This window comes from Chelmon rostratus, chromosome 12 (genome assembly GCF_017976325.1).
Source record: "Chelmon rostratus isolate fCheRos1 chromosome 12, fCheRos1.pri, whole genome shotgun sequence".
Lineage (NCBI taxonomy): Eukaryota > Metazoa > Chordata > Actinopteri > Chaetodontiformes > Chaetodontidae > Chelmon > Chelmon rostratus.
This window is the reverse complement of record NC_055669.1, coordinates 27,531,475-27,547,617: the sequence shown is the minus strand read 5'-3', so window position 1 is coordinate 27,547,617 and position 16,143 is coordinate 27,531,475. Positions and strand designations below refer to the sequence as shown.

At 45.3% G+C, this 16,143-nt stretch overlaps 2 protein-coding genes across 3 annotated transcripts; one reads left to right on the top strand and one right to left on the bottom strand.

The window, feature by feature from the left end:
- Window positions 1–147: 147 nt before the first annotated feature.
- On the top strand, window positions 148–5,185 carry rpp40 (ribonuclease P/MRP 40 subunit). The gene is made up of 8 exons (XM_041948341.1): window positions 148–348; window positions 1,353–1,497; window positions 1,738–1,806; window positions 1,950–2,045; window positions 2,236–2,358; window positions 3,151–3,331; window positions 3,413–3,547; window positions 4,389–5,185. The coding sequence occupies exons 1-8, from the start codon at window positions 226–228 to the stop codon at window positions 4,585–4,587; spliced, it is 1,071 nt and encodes a 356-aa protein (XP_041804275.1). The 5' UTR covers window positions 148–225; the 3' UTR covers window positions 4,588–5,185.
- On the bottom strand, window positions 4,905–15,424 carry cdyl (chromodomain protein, Y-like). 2 transcript variants are annotated; one of them, XM_041948337.1, is made up of 7 exons: window positions 15,241–15,424; window positions 11,780–12,518; window positions 10,922–11,205; window positions 10,415–10,587; window positions 10,090–10,300; window positions 8,396–8,539; window positions 4,905–7,499 (listed from the first exon to the last, which is right to left on the bottom strand). In XM_041948337.1, the coding sequence occupies exons 1-7, from the start codon at window positions 15,262–15,264 to the stop codon at window positions 7,341–7,343; spliced, it is 1,734 nt and encodes a 577-aa protein (XP_041804271.1). In that variant the 5' UTR covers window positions 15,265–15,424; the 3' UTR covers window positions 4,905–7,340. The 2 variants fall into 2 exon arrangements, with proteins under 2 accessions (XP_041804271.1, XP_041804272.1); XM_041948338.1 differs by having other exon boundaries at window positions 10,922–11,175.
- Between the last annotated feature and the right edge of the window lie 719 nt (window positions 15,425–16,143).

The window sequence follows — 16,143 nt, the reverse complement described above, 5'->3', positions numbered from 1 at the left end:
CTTGTAAAGAAGTATTTCTCTGTTGCTAAAAATCCTTCGTTATTTTTTTGGATGATTTTCTACCATTCTCGAGGTTCTTTGTAATTTTTATGTTCCGCCTTTAAAAAGCTGCGGCAGTTGTGAGCTTTTATATTGAAAACCTCCATCGGAAGTATGTCGTAGCGGGTTAGCTAGTTGCTCAGACAACTGTGTTTAAAAAAGTCATAAAGTTATGATACAGTTTTCATGAAGATGTCTGGGGACCTAGCTCAGACTCCTCGGTCTCTGCTGGTCTGTGATCAGTCCAATTTTTTGGATGAGAAGAATCGACTGAGTTCACAGGTGGAGCAGCTGCACTTCAACTACAAGGTAACGCCATGTTAGCTGGTAGCATTTTAGCTTTCGCCGTGTTACTGCGGACAAGGGACGGTTTGCGTAGTTCTCTTAACCCTAACCCTAACCTATCTGTCTATGTCCGAACAAATGACTAATGTTAGCTAGAACGTGTGACGAGTTAGCCGCTAACATGCTAACAGTATGAACAGAGCCAACAAACCAAGTTTACACATGGTCAGCGTGGAATTTCAAAGTAAAGGTTTGGATTCAAAACAAACACGATGATCCTTTATTCATAAACCTTTATTGACATTCACATGTTACAACATTAACAATTCAAGCAGTACACATACACACAGTACCCACTGCAGCACATGCAGCACTGTTGTACTGCAGTACTATCTCAAGATATGCATGTACAGAAACCTCAAACACCAGAATAATATTAAATATAATTCAGTGATGATACTTTATCTATTAATTTATTATTAATGGTTTAATTCAGAACATAATAAACAGTGGGACATATTAACACAGTTATTACAGTATGATATAGTCTCTGAGAAAAAATAAAGACAAACGTAGTTATCTTAATGTACGATAAACAACAGAACAGCAATATATAGAATACAAAATGTAGTATATTTTAATACATGCAATTAAAATGTACTACATTTATCAATATACTGTAATAAATGTAGTAGTATACAACAAAATATACTCCAGTGAAGCTGTTTGGAATCAACTGTTCTCTTCATGTTTGTCTTCTTTGCTTCTATAATGGTGAGACGGAGCAGCTTTAAACTGTGTTTCAGCTCCAAACCAAACCCTGTTTCTGCCCGAAGCTTTGCTGCAGCGACACACCTGTTAACTCCACCTGCTGCTGCAGCTGAAGCTGAAACAGGAAGCTGCTCCTGCTGACATCTGCTCAGATTGGGATGCTGAGCTCCAGTTTGTTTCTGATGTTCTTTTCTTCGTCTTGCTCTTTCAGAATGTGTTTTAATGCAATAATGAGTTGAATTGTTTTACCTGCGCAGGTGTCTGTGCTGCTGCCTGAATGTGACTCCACCCCCTCTCACCTGGACGCTGTATTAAACAGTTTCAGCAGTTTCTACCTGATCAGAGAGCTGCCGATATACGAACTGCTGAACAAACACTTCCTGGAAACGGCCGTGTACCAGGGTAACATCTGTACACACACCTGATGCACACGTCTGTACACCTGTATATACACGAGACTCCTGATACACCTTTACTAACCTGTACACACCTGTTTACACAGTCTGAAGTAATTTAACATGATTCAACATTTATCTGAACTTCATTCACAAGAAACAAAAGGTCCATTTATTTATGAAACAATGTGTCTGTCTCTGTCTCTCTCTGTGTCTGTCTCTGTCCCTCTCTCTGTCTGTCTCTCAGGTAGTGTGTATGGTGTGTCCTACAGGACCAGGATAGATGAAGATAACTGCGTTGCTCTGATGCCAAATGGTAAAAACGTTGCTCCTCTTCAACAGTGATGACGTCATCAGTGTACAGGTCACCTGTCTCTCTCTCTGACTGACTGTCTCTGTCCTTCTGTCTGTCTGTCTCTCTGACTGACTGTCTCTGTCCTTCTGTCTGTCTCTCTGCAGGACACCTGTGTCTCTCTCTGGATAAAGACTCCTTTGAGTTGTTAGGAGTTGAAGGGAAACCATCCAGATTCAACCACAGAACAAACTGCAGATTTGGTGTGAACCTTGGCGTCATTATGACATCATTATGACCAGTTTCAACACATATGATGTAAAACAGCCAACTGAGCTGCGTCTGTGCACTACTATTATTAATATTGTTCTTAAAATACCTGTTTATGGTTTCCTCATTTAGGAATTACTGAAGTACTTTTGCTCTGTTTATCTGTGTACATGTACATTACAGTAGTATCTGTAGATTTGACTGACAGCAGCATGGCTCCTGGTGGGCGGGGCCACCAGAGACTCCTGACAGGTCTGAGGTCACGACTACAGATGAAGTGCGACTTCCTGCTATCACATCATCCAGGTGAGAGTTCATCATCATCATCATCATCATCATCAGACCAGACTTTGCTGAGAGCCGCTCGGCTGTGTTTTCACTACGGTTTGAACATTTTTAAAGATTTAAAAATGAATCTGAACACTCAAAGCGCTGCGCTGTGGTCGTGCTGGAATAAGCAGGACGTCCCTGTAGAAGACGTCGTCTGGACGTGGCACGTTGCTCCAGAGCCTGTTGGTAGCTCTAAACATTACTGGAGCCTTCACAGGTGTGCAGGTGACCCACCTGCACCATAGATACAACTGTTAGCATGTTTCAACTCTTTTAATTAGGATCATTGTATTTAAGTATGCATGTATGTGAACACGTGTGTACACCAGGAAGAGACCGCTAATGGGAATCCCAACAAACTATAAACCAACCAGCTAATATTAGCTAATGCTATGTCTAAGTGAAAACTAGCTTGTTACGTAGCTACAGCTAGCTTTAGCTGTACTAAACTCTGATGTATCTGACTTGATACTTACTCTCATGTTAATTGAAGCCAGATTTATTGAGTATGATGTTATATTGTCAGCTCAGTGTTTTAATGTTGTGCCGTCGTAAACGCCGTAATCTCTCATCTCGTCATCCGATCCATCACGTGACCTGAACACAGAGTATTTTGGTGTGTTGTGGTTTTCTGAGCGTATGAACCTTTAAATACACTGTCTGATCCTTTAAAGCTGAAACTCAGTGAAGGGCCGCAGGCGTCACTCTCATACTCACATGTAAAGACTTCTATATATTACCCATAACCCACTGCTGTCCATCCTGTAGGGGGCGGAGCCTCTCTGCAGGCCCTGCTGTCCCGTTACGATTGGTCGGAGCACAGGCCTGAGATCAGCAGTCACACCTTGACAGACCTGTCCTGCCCCGCCCTGCTGACCTCTGGCCTGCAGTCGTGCGACCCTCACAGCTTCCTGGAGTGGATTGGAGCCGTGGACGCCCGTGTCAGCTGGTGAGAGGACGGCCGCCATGACGACGTGTGAACTCTGTCATGTGACACGTTCTCCTGTTGACTCTTCTTCTGCGGTTTCAGTGACAACTCATCCAGCAGCTTCCTGTCCTCACTGGTCTGTCCCGAGCCGAAGACGACAGTGAGCCGAGCGCTGAGCGTCTCTGTCCGCGGACTGTTGCTTCCTCAGGACGTCCACAGACTCATCCAGCAGCTCAGGTCAGCTGACCTCTGACCTCAGGGTCTGCACTCGTCCTCCTCGTCAACAGCAACAAGACGTCTTACTGTAACATGATGGACAGAAGGTCAACATTTAAACTGATCTGTGATCAGTCTGTTAGCAGCTCGTCTTTGCTTCTGTCAGCAGTTTATTTACAGACGTCTGTAGAGTCAGAAAGAGGCTGAAGATCCAGAATGAACCCAGCTATCAGAACACGTTTCCTCTGTCCTCCACATTGTTAGCAGCTACTGCTAGCAGCTACTGTTAGCAGCTCCCATTATCAGCTCCTGTTAGCAGCTCCCATTATCAGCTCCTGTTAGCAGCTCCTGCTAGCAGCTCTTGTTAGCAGCTACTGCTAGCAGCTACTGTTAGCAGCTCCTGTTAGCAGCTCCTGCTAGCAGCTCCTGTTAGCAGCTACTGCTAGCAGCTACTGCTAGCAGCTCTTGTTAGCAGCTACTGCTAGCAGCTACTGTTAGCAGCTCCTGTTAGCAGCTCCTGTTAGCAGCTACTGCTAGCAGCTCCTACTAGCAGCTCCTGTTAGTAGTGTAAACATGGATGTACAGACAGGATCACTGTGATACTGAAGAAAACTTAAAAACATGAAGATTCTCTTTGAGATCACTTTTTCTGTGATTGATTCTGTGTAATTATGGAGGTTTATTCATGACTGTACTTCTTCTAATACTACAGCTACTAGCTTGTTAGTAGTAGTATTTATAGTAAAACTAATCTCAGCCTCTCCATACAGTCCACACTACTGACAGTAATAAAGTGACTTTATGTGGAAATCAGTGCAAGGTTCCACTTTAAACCTAATTCCTGTCTTCACCTGTCCTGCAGGTGTTACCTGGAGCAACCTCGGTTGGAGTCCTGGGTCTCACTGACGGTTCATGGTTTTGTCGACAGTCCAGTATCATGGGGAGGCAACGAACACGGAGTCCTGAGAGGAGGAGAGAACTTCTATAGTCTGCTGATGTTCCATGACAACACCTACCGCCTCCACCTGGCTACAGGAGCTCACGACACCTGTCCACCATGATGATGTCAGCAGCAGGTGGTTTCAGTGGTCAAGGCTCGGGATCAGGTTTTGTTGAAGAAACCTGCTTCATGTGTGTTTGGATGAAGGCATCTCAAACTAAATTATTGAGAGAAGAAGAAATGAATTTGAGTTGGAAACAGATGTTGACAACCTTTAAAGCAGAAGGTGACCTGCTGCCTGGAGGTCCTGTGACCTCGGATGGTCCCTGACCCACAGGTTGAGGACCACCGACATACATTAAACTACAGTTAAAGTATCACATCATCTCAGGGTGAGACAACAAATCTTTTTGTAGAGACAATATTGTTTCATTTGTTGGTAGAAAAGTTCCACTTTCACTTTTTGTTGTTTTTCTCATGTTACATCATGTTATTATTCATCAGCTGATACATAAAGTACTTTGTAGCTATATAATAAATGATGTTACAGATTATTATTATTACAAATTATTCTCATGTCATAATTATTTTGTCATAATTATGAAGAAGTTAGAGGTGGAAATGACTCTGAATATTTGTTGACACAGGTGAGTTTGTGTAATGACATTTTTACTTGTGAAAAAGTTCATTCTAATACATAAAAAGTTTCCCGTACGTTCTCTGAATGAATGAAGTTTGAAATCATTCTGAAAAACCTTCGTTTCAAACGGTTCCTGGTTTTTCCTGTTTGTCACTTTTTCTTAAACATAAACTGAAGCAGCTTCGTCAAAAAGCTGCTGAGTTAAACAACACCAGCTGAACATTTAGTGAAATCTTTGTGTTAGATGTTATGAGACAGAGCAGGTCAGGTGACTTATCACAGGGTGGGTTCTTTGCTCCCCCCCCCCCCGGTCTGTACACTAAATGTGAAGATATAGCCAGAAGCTGGTTAGCTTAGCTTAACATTCAGACTGGAAACAGGTGGAAACAGCTAGCCTGGCTGTCCACAGGTAACAAAATGAAGTATCAGCTGGCTGGAGGGCGTGTCTTTCTTTGATTGACAGTAGCTGCCTGTGTTACACCATGCTGGTGTCCCGCTGTAGGGACAGAGAGCGTTAGGCAACAGAGTGAGAACAGGGGGCGCCGGCGTTACGCTGCAGGAAACCAGAGAGTGAACAAACGGTCAGGACAGATTGTGTTGTTAGTGAAGACCAGAACCACATCAGCATCTAACTGGACCAGGTGGCTCCTGTAGGTACATCAACATTTAATGTGCTGCAGCTGAACAGCTAACTAGCTAACTAGCTAACTAGCCTGCAAGCTGCCTGTGCACCTTTCCTCTGTGAATCTTGGTTTGGTGGCTCCTTCATCACGTTAGACTCAGATAAGGAGACTGTAGCATGAAGCTAATGTGGGTTGTTGTTCAGAGATGTGGCTCTCGTGTGGTGTAGCCGGCTGCTGATTGGCTCAGTGTGACGCTGACGCTGCTGTTTGAAGCAGGATTTGATTGGCTCCACCTGTGCAGGTGACAACAATCAGTTTACAAAGCAGATGTGTTGAGATGAGCTGTAACCATGACATGACATTTTACTTTCAGTTTGACTTCAAAGTTTACTTTCATATGAAATAACACTAACAGAACAAACAGGCAGTTTCCTGAAGGGGGGGCGAGTTTGTGTTTAATTTTACATGAGGGTTAAACTGTTTGATGGATGATTAGAGACTGTCTGCAAACCTGAACCCGCTCACATCCTGATCCTGTTCAGACCCTCACAACTGACAGGCATGTCCAGACGGCTCAGTCAGTCAGTGGTCCTTCCTCTGTCAATATTTACCCATAATTCATCGCTGTCAAGCTGCTGCATGATCATACAAATGTAATTATTCTCAATTCAAAGTCCTTTCAACACTCTGGCAGTTCACTGCATCCTGATGGTTTATCTGGTCTTAGACTCCAGATCAATGGAACTTGGTAAAAATGTAGTTTGTCCTGAGGGTGGCGCCAGAGGAAACATGGAGTCATTAAAGACTAAGAGAGGACAGACTGAGGAGCGAAAGACCGCAAGTGTGGACTTATATATAACATCTGCGACACACTGTCCGATGATCCTGTTTAAAAAAAACATGAGGGTCCATGTGTAAGTTCACATCCGGTTTCTGCCTCCAGTGGTCAGAGGTCACCTCAATCTAAAGGAACAGTCCAAGCTTTTTATAAATCCTCTGGTTCTCCGTCAGAGCAATGTTTCAGTTTCATCTCTGCATCCAGTACAGAGGTCCAGGACCTTTAGCCCAGCGTAGCACAGAGACTGGAAACAAGGGGAAACTGCTATCCCGTCTTAGAACAGGTGATTTTCTAAATCAAGAGACTGTGCAGAACTCCCATTGGAAATCTGCTGTTTTAAGCTGTTGTCACTGAGTAGTTCCCATACGACAAACATTCAGTCTGATTTATGAGCTATTTTAACCCTGAGTTGATCTGTTCAGGTTCTTTTCAAACGGACTCCCTTTAGTCTGGCCGGAACAACATAAACCTCATAATCCATCCCATGTTTCCTGATGTTATCACCTGAAGAAGCATGTGAAGCTGCACAACAGCAGACCAAGAGCTGAACCCTGTGGACCCCCCATGGATGAGATGAACTGGAGGACATCGAGAACAAGAGGATTTACAGAAATGACCAAAATCAGCGTTCTGCTGAAATCATAATTTAAATGTTGCAACAAATGGAGAGAACGGTCAGCGTTTCCTCTCCAGCTCAGGATTTGCCGAGTCAGTGCTGCTGAGTCATGGGACCAGCCTCGCTCCCGTTTCAAGTCCCGGTCCGGGTCCAGATTCTAGCAAAGCTCGGTTCTCCTCTGCAGGTACTGCAGGATGGAGTCGGTTCCCTGTGACGAGCCCCAAACTCTCTTCAGGGCTTCACACTCGCGCTCATTAGCTTGCTCCAGAGCACTGCGGCTGGTGTTCCTCATCAGGGCTTTAGACTCCCGTAGAACCTGCAGGCCAGGAACCACAATGACCACAGATGAAGACAAACCAGAGCGGACAATTAGAACATGTGAACAGTGTGTGGCTGTCTGCGTGTATTTATACACAAAAACTCTGGTAACATGTAAAACATCAATAAACAGAAGGTGACGACTCGCCGACCCTGAAACTGACCTGAAAACAGCTCAAAGTGTTTCCTGTCTGAGCTCAGCAGCTCCATTCAGTTTAATATCAGTGGAGATACGAGAGAATAAGATCTGCTGATTCTGAATCTGATGCAGCAACAAAGACCAGCAGACACACACACACACACAGAGACACACACACAGAGACACACGCGCATGCACACACACAGACACACGCACGCACACACACACACACACACACACACACACACACACACACAGAGACACACACACACACACACACAGACACACACAGACACACACAGACACACACAGACACACACACACACACAGAGACACACACACACACGCACGCACGCACACACACAGACACACGCACGCACGCACACACACACACACACACAGACACACACACACACACACACACACAGACACACACAGACACACACACACACACAGAGACACACACACACACACACGCACGCACGCACACACACACAGAGACACACACACACACACACGCACGCACGCACACACACACAGACACGCACGCACACACGCACGCACGCACACAGACACAGACACAGACACACACGCACACACAGACGCACAGACACACACACAGACACACACACAGACAGACACACACACACACAGACACACACAGACACACACACACACAGACACAGACACAGACACACACACAGACACACACACACAGACACACACACACAGACACACACACGCTGGTCACTGACCTGTGAGTCGACGGTCACCAGCTCTTTGATTCGCAGCATCACTTCCTGTGTGAAGGTTCCTGGCCAGAGAACCTGAGAAATCAAGCCTTTAGTACACGCCTCCTGAGCCGTCAACTTCCTGCCGCTCAGCAGCAGCTCGTTAGCCTGGAATAGAATGGAACACGTCAACTTAGCCTGGAGCAGAATGGAACGTTTTAACTTAGCCTGGCACAGAATGGAACGTTTCAACTTAGCCTGGCACAGAATGGAACGTTTCAACTTAGCCTGGCACAGAATGGAACGTTTTAACTTAGCCTGAACATTTAACTGTGCCGGGATCAGACTACGTGACTTTTTGACGATGGTCACCGCGTCAGATGGAACGATCACGGGGTGACGCTGCCTGTGACGCCACATTTCCCCAGCTGGGGATGAATAAAGTCGATCATCTTATCGTACGAGGAGCAGCATCAAACAGGTGACTGTTCCACCTGGAGTCAGTAATGATGATCATGCTCCAGCAGTCAGGACTGATGACGATGTGATGACGGCTGCTCGCTGAGCTGATGAAGAGCTCCAGCTGTCTGGTGCTGGTATGGTTCTCTCTGGAGGAAATGTCAGACAGGCAGAGGTACTGCTGCCAAAGCTCAACTTTCCTTCTCTTTCATTGTCCCACCTGACAGCATCGACCTCGGCCCCCTCCTCTCTGCAGCACGGTTACCTGACTATCCTCTGGAGAGAGCGCCTGATTGGTCAACGCTCAGGAACATGTCGTCACACTAGATGCATTCTGACGTGCTAGTTTTCACCGGGGTGTCGTGGGACGCGGGGCAAAGGTCATTTAGCATGTCACACTACACGGGTACAGACCCCCCACTGTCGTACAGGATCGGCCACGACAAGACCATCCGAGAGTCAGGCTAGAGGCCTGGAACAGAATGGAACGTTTTAACTTAGGCTGGAACAGAATGGAACGTTTTAACTTAGGCTGGAACAGAATGGAACGTTTCAACTTAGCCTGGCACAGAATGGAACGTTTTAACTTAGGCTGGAACAGAATGGAACGTTTCAACTTAGCCTGGAACAGAATGGAACGTTGTAATTTAGCCTGGAACAGAATGCAACATTTCAACTTAGCCTGGCACAGAATGGAACTTTTCAACTTAGGCTGGAACAGAATGGAACGTTTCAACTTAGCCTGGAACAGAATGGAACGTTGTAACTTAGCCTGGCACAGAATGCAACATTTCAACTTAGCCTGGCACAGAATGGAACTTTTCAACTTAGCCTGGAACAGAATGGAACGTTTTAACTTAGCCTGGCACAGAATGGAACGTTTCAACTTAGCCTGCAACAGAATGGAACGTTTTAACTTAGGCTGGAACAGAATGGAACGTTTCAACTTAGCCTGGAATAGAATGGAACGTTTCAACTTAGCCTGCAACAGAATGGAACGTTTCAACTTAGGCTGGAACAGAATGGAACGTTTCAACTTAGCCTGGCACAGAATGGAACGTTTTAACTTAGCCTGGCACAGAATGGAACGTTTCAACTTAGGCTGGAACAGAATGGAACATTTCAACTTAGCCTGGCACAGAATGGAACGCTTCAACTTAGCCTGGCACAGAATGGAACGTTTCAACTTAGCCTGGCACAGAATCGAACGTTTCAACTTAGCCTGGCACAGAATGGAAGGTTTTAACTGGTGGACCGACCGAGGCAAGGCCCATGATGCGGGGAAAGGTGAAGGATGAACAGGCATCAGGCGTCTGGCCGTAGGACATGTACGGCGTCTGGAACCAGGCCTTCTCATTGGCCCAAACTACATCGCAGAGTGGCAGGATGGCGGCGCCAAGGCCGACCGCTGGCCCGTTCACCGCTGCTACGATTGGCTTCCTGAACTGGATGAAGGTGTTGACAAAGGTCCTGAAGGAGAGGACACAGAGGTCAGACGTCGAAGCCGACTGCACCTCCAACTTAGTGATGACATCAGACAGGGCTCCGATGGCAACCTCGCTTCTCCGGCGTCCCCGGTGTTACCTGATAGTTTCGGCCATCTTGATGCTCTCCTTCTTCCTGTCGTCTGTCAGACGTCTAATGAAATACAGGAAGTCGAGGCCGCAGCAGAAGACGCTGCCGACGGCGCCAAGTAACACCATCTTACTGTCATCTGATGCTGCCGTCGCCATGGCGCTCTGGATCTCCTTCATCACCTAAAGAGGGAAGAAGAACAACGTGGCTGTGAGCAATGGATAAGATAAGACTTATTAATCCCAGCTGGGGAGTTCAGGTGTTACAGGAACAGGAAAAAGCAGGAGGAGGAAAAAATATAACAGAATAGAGAAATAAAAAAAAAAGCTCACTATTTATCTGTGAAACCAGCCCTGCACTGACACCACGTCAGCCGGGTCTGATCGGGGTTTTGGGAGGCGTGACCTCACCTAAAGACTCAATATTTTGGTGTGTGTGGTCTAACACGGGGTCGTGACCTCACCTAAAGACTCAATATTTTGGTGTGTGTGGTCTAACACGGGGTCGTGACCTCACCTCAGGGTTTAGCGTGTTGTTCTCTGAGCTCTTGGTTGACAGCAGGATGTGAGTGAAGCCGTCTTGTTTCTTCACCACGATGTCGCGGTAACGGTAAGCACTTTCTGTCTGTCGAACACTGAACCGGAGACGTTTGTCGAAAGCGGAACGTTCCTCCAGGCGACGTTTCCCCGTTACGCTGGTTGCCCCGGCGACAGCACTCTGCACACCTGGCATCCCGCCGGCAGCGACGGCCTCTATCACCCCAGAGTTACCTGGAGGAGTCCGAATGCTGATCGTCAGACCTTCATGACACAACATGTTGTTTCATATCATTTCACACAGAATAGAAATGTTAGAACAGATCTGTCAGCTGGAGAGGAACCAGTCATCTATTTATCTATTTATGACCACCTTGGAAATATGGAGTCGCTCTCGAGCCCAAAATGTTCCCAGTGCCACCAGTGGACTATCTGATAATGACTCTGACTCTACAGGTAAAAGTACTGACAGCTGGCAGGATATCACTGAGCACGTACACGTCTTCTCATCGTGATCGTCACGAGTGAAGAACAAGTCAACGTACTGCTCATCAGACTGAATCTGGACTGCGATGCTTTGTTCTCTTGTCGTGTGTTTCACGCTCTTCATTTTAAAACGTTCTTGGCTGCTGGTTCAAAGGTTCGTGAAATATTTTCACTTCTCAAAATAAAATAGTTGAAACGGACTCAACTTTCACTGAAACATCATCAGACAATCAATCAATCAATCAATCAATCGGCCAATCAAATGAATGCAAAGCACACTCCAGGTGACACCTGGTGATCGCGCAGACCCTGGATCAGATCTGAAAAAAAGCTGTTTTAAATTTCATCTCACCTGTGCCGCTGAGGGAGCGTATGGCAGCAGGTGTGATGGGTACTCGAGGCGGGGGCAGGGGGTTTTGGTTGCGGGGTCTGGTCCCCATGCGTGCCCTTTCTTCTCCCGGCCCCAGCTGGACTCCTGCAGGTTTCACCAACAGAGCAACCTCAGGAGGGACCAGGTGAGCCTCTTGAGCGCCTGCCTCCAGCCCATGAGCCGCTTCGCTGGTAGACTCCTCCGAGTCCAGACGGTTGTTCATTGGACTCTTAGGAACCAGGATCTTGATGCCGGTCTTGGACAGGTCCATGCTGCGGCGGGCCGAGCCGACCGGAGATGCCGACATCAGACCGCTGCTGAACCTGCCGGCCGGCGGGGGTTGCTGCGAGCCGACGAAGGTCGGGCGGGTCAGTCCGGTGGGGGGCAGGTGAGCCGGACCAGACGCGGGTTTCGTCTGATCGCAGTCTCCAGTTAAACCTCCACTGATGTCACTGTGAACGGTGGCGGTGGGCGGCGGCCTGCAGGGCGGCCTGTGGGCGGGGTTGCAGTGGTGGCTGGGTGAGCTGCGAGTGGAACGCAGTAACGTGTTGTCTCTCTGCCTCTCAGCGTACTGACGGTTAAAGTCGTGAACGTACATCATACAGGTGGACAGGTGACTCTCAGGCTCCCAGGTGTCCCCGTCTGAGCCATAACCTCTCCACCTGACCAGGTACTCCACCTTCCCCTTCTTATTCTTCCTCTTATCCATGATCCTCTCCACCTGCAGGGAGACAACCAACATCATCTTCATCATCTTCATCAGGAGGGTCAGTTATCTGGATGAATCTTTGATCTTTTCCAGTTCTTGAACACATCGCCATATATTTAGAAATTAACAGTCTCCATGACAACGATCTCTCTCAGCCTCAACAAGTCGCCTCAGACCTCCTTTCAGTCATGAAATCTGTAACATTCGTCTTCACAAACTGAAGAGAAAATCACTCCTGACAGAAGAAACTCAACCTGAAGCTGAAGCTTTCACAGAGTTTCAGTGTTTATTACTCTGATTTAAGAGGGAAAAACTAGAAGGTGAAACAGACTCACATTTAATCTCATATTTAACTCTTCCAGGTTAGTTTGTGGTTCCACTTCACATCCATCAACCCTGAACCCCAGACTGTGACGGCTCGGCACAAATGACCTTCACACCCCCAACGAGACCAAAATCTGCTCAAGAAGGTTTATTCTGGAGTCTTGATTCTGGACTTCAGTGCTGATATTTGACAGTTTAAAACATCGAGAGCTGAAACAATGATCGATTTAGAGAAAATTAATCAGTGCCCATTCTGATAACTGATAGCTGTTAGCTGTTAGCTGTTAGCTGTAGCTCCTCAGTTGTGAGGATTTTCTACGTTTCACGATCTGAAGTGACAGTAAACTGATCACGTCTGGTTTTCTAACTGTCAACACTGTAAAAGCCACTTTCACTGTTTTCTGATGTTTCATAGACGAAACAATAACTCGATTAGTTGAGAAAATAATCTGCAGATTTCTCAATGAAGACAAAGACAAGAACCTTCAAATGATGTTGGAAATGTGTGTTGAGGATGTGCAGAGAGAACCGCGGTGTAGAAACGTGGAAAATAAGAGTCAAAAACACACAAATACATCAAATACATAAAAACACCACTTTACTGGGAAGTGAATGAGTATCAATAACAGCACACAGCTGCAAGATTATGTATTAATCTGACAATTGTTTTCTCAATTATTTGGCTAAAAGAGTCCAAAACAGGAAAATATTCAGTTTACTTTCATTTATGATGCACAAAAAGCAGCAGAAGCTCTCTCTGGAGAAGCTCCATTCTTTAAATGTTTGGTCATAATTAATCAACTATCAAAAGATGGCTGATTAATTTTCTGTCTAGCTGCCTAGAAGCTGCTCCAAACAGCACAAATACAACAACAATAAAGTTGACAGTGGAAAATTAAAGACTTTAAAGGTTAAAATGCAGGCATGATTGATCAGTTGGTTAATTTTATGAAATGTCAGAAAATAGTGAAAAATCTCAAAGCTGTTGTTCTGTCCAACCAACAGATTAAAGACGGTTTACTGAGACAATCCCAGACTTTTAAGAAGCTGGAACCATCAAAACTCTGATTCTAATGCTTGAAAAGTGATGAAGACGAACGTTTAGCTGATTATCAAAATAGCTGCCAATTAATCTTCTGTCAATCAACTCATGGATGAATAAAAACAGGCCATTTTCAATATAAGTTTTTAAAAATAAAAAAAACTAAATCCACATAAACATTAAATAAGTTTCCACAAGCTGTTTCTTTTTCATCCCAGCTGAGACAGTCACATGTTTCCTGCCCATCAGCTCACCTGCTTCAGGAAACTCTGCAACAATTTACAGAAATGTACTTTTAAATTCAAGGAGGGAGATCTGCCGCGTCACTTCAGGTCTGACTTTAAAACTTCAGATTCACTCAAGCTCACTCATTTTTATTGATCACACATCACAGTGTGAGGCCCAGCTGTGTGTGTGTGTGTGTGTGTGTGTGTGTGTGTGTGTGTGTGTGTGTGTGTGTGTGAGGAAAAGGTAGCTCTATAAATACTCAAACTACAGCAAACAAGTAAACTGATATTGTCATTGTCCATAAGGCTTTTTTAGGTGGAGTACGTTAGCTTAGCTTCATTGCTTGTCTCCAGGCTGGGGGGCATGCTGACAGCGTCTACTGTTGGTAATACACTGACTGCTGATCAGTGGGTACCTCAGGTCTCAACTGTCCCTCTAACCAAATACCATAAAAACACATGAAACAAAACAACAGCGGCCACCCGGGCTTTCTTCCTCTTGATAAATAAATCAATTATCAATATTGCTAATTGATTTTTTAATGATTGATTAACTTAGTTGGTTAACTGATTATTTGTTGGGGTTAGGGTTAGGGTTTTGACTTTTTGAACTGCTTTTACAAAGTCTAACCTCAGTAAAGGAAGGGATGTAAACATCGTGGTATTCTCACACCCAGTGAATGTTAGCATTTAATTATCGGAGCACTAAATGAATAATCGTGAACCCGCTCAGCAGAGACGACGGCAGCTGAGATTAATCCAAACACGATCAAAGTTTCACACCAAACTTGCTCTTCGCTCTTTGAACCGGTTCAGTTTCATAAACAAGTCACGGATCAAACTGAAGACACACAAACTGACATTTGATCATTCTGCAGACTAAAATCTGTTAGCACTAAGCTAACACCGAGCCAACGGAGAGGGAGCTAACTCTGCTGGCTAGTTACAGACGTTAATTCAAACTGGGGGTTTTAATCTCCTGACGGACTCTGGCTCACTTTAACGAGTCGACAAGCTGCTAACTATCCAGTTTATTTCACTTTCATGTTGTTCAGCACATCCTCAGCTCACAAAGTTTTTAAAGTTTACTCTGAACTCTGTCGTTGGCTACAGTTAGCATGTTAGCATTAGCTCGCGTTACCTCGTAGAACTCTTCCGTAGCCATGGAGACTGTGCGTGTGCACGAGCAGTTTCCAGAAGGCCGTTCAGTCGAGCAGCAACATGAGAGACAGCTGCAGACCTGCTGTCTGTCGCCTTATTAACAGGACACTTAGCTTGTTTGTCAAAGTTAACTAGCTGTTAGCTGTTAGCACACCAGCTTTGCCGTAACATCCGGTCTGACTGACTTACTTCCAAAATAAAAGCCCCCTGGGCTGCTGCTGAGACTTTTTTCCTTAAACTCCCACTAACTTACCCATCAGCGATGGAATGATTACGGTATTTTATTTAAATCTACGAGGATAATGAATACATAAATCAATGGATTGTAAAACATTAAGGTATTTTAACTGAGCAAGGTTTATAATCCCTATTAAAACTGACCAAATCACAAGAATACCTTCTCTCATTTTATACCTTAACAGGACCATAATTCGTCACAATACTCATGTACCTATTATTTGTTATTTACTTTTAATGTTGTTGGTGTACACAGTTTGTTTGCAAATGATTGCATTCTGTTGGTATTTACGTTTTCCACAGCGTGCCAACTTTTTTTGCCATCTGAGCTGTAAAACACACCCTGCATGGTTTCCTCTCCAGTGAGCAGGACACTGAACCTCATCCTGGTACATCACTGACAGCTGTATTCACATGGCTCTTTATTAGAAAATGTGGACCAGTTCATTATGGGGTTGTTTGTGGAAAGTCACATGTTGGACTTCTTTTTGTTTTGTCTGATTTTGAGAGTAACAAATCCCACATATCCCATGATGCCTTGCACATCAACCGGTATCATTCATTCATAAAGGTCCAGCCAAATTAGCTATTGATGTGGGAACACAACCTCACAGCGCTCAGAAAGGGTGAAATAAGAATACCTTTA

Excerpts from the sequence above, each read along its gene's own strand:
- rpp40 (XM_041948341.1), top strand. The coding sequence starts at position 226 with ATGAAGATGTCTGGGGACCTAGCTCAGACTCCTCGGTCTCTGCTGGTC. Across the intron at positions 3,332-3,412 it reads GTGGACGCCCGTGTCAGCTG|TGACAACTCATCCAGCAGCT; the intron begins GTGAGAGGACGG and ends CTGCGGTTTCAG. Across the intron at positions 3,548-4,388 it reads AGACTCATCCAGCAGCTCAG|GTGTTACCTGGAGCAACCTC; the intron begins GTCAGCTGACCT and ends CCTGTCCTGCAG.
- cdyl (XM_041948337.1), bottom strand. The coding sequence starts at position 15,264 with ATGGCTACGGAAGAGTTCTACGAG. Across the intron at positions 10,588-10,921 it reads ACAACACGCTAAACCCTGAG|GTGATGAAGGAGATCCAGAG; the intron begins GTGAGGTCACGA and ends TTCCCTCTTTAG. Across the intron at positions 8,540-10,089 it reads GCATCATGGGCCTTGCCTCG|GCTAACGAGCTGCTGCTGAG; the intron begins GTCGGTCCACCA and ends ATTCTATTCCAG.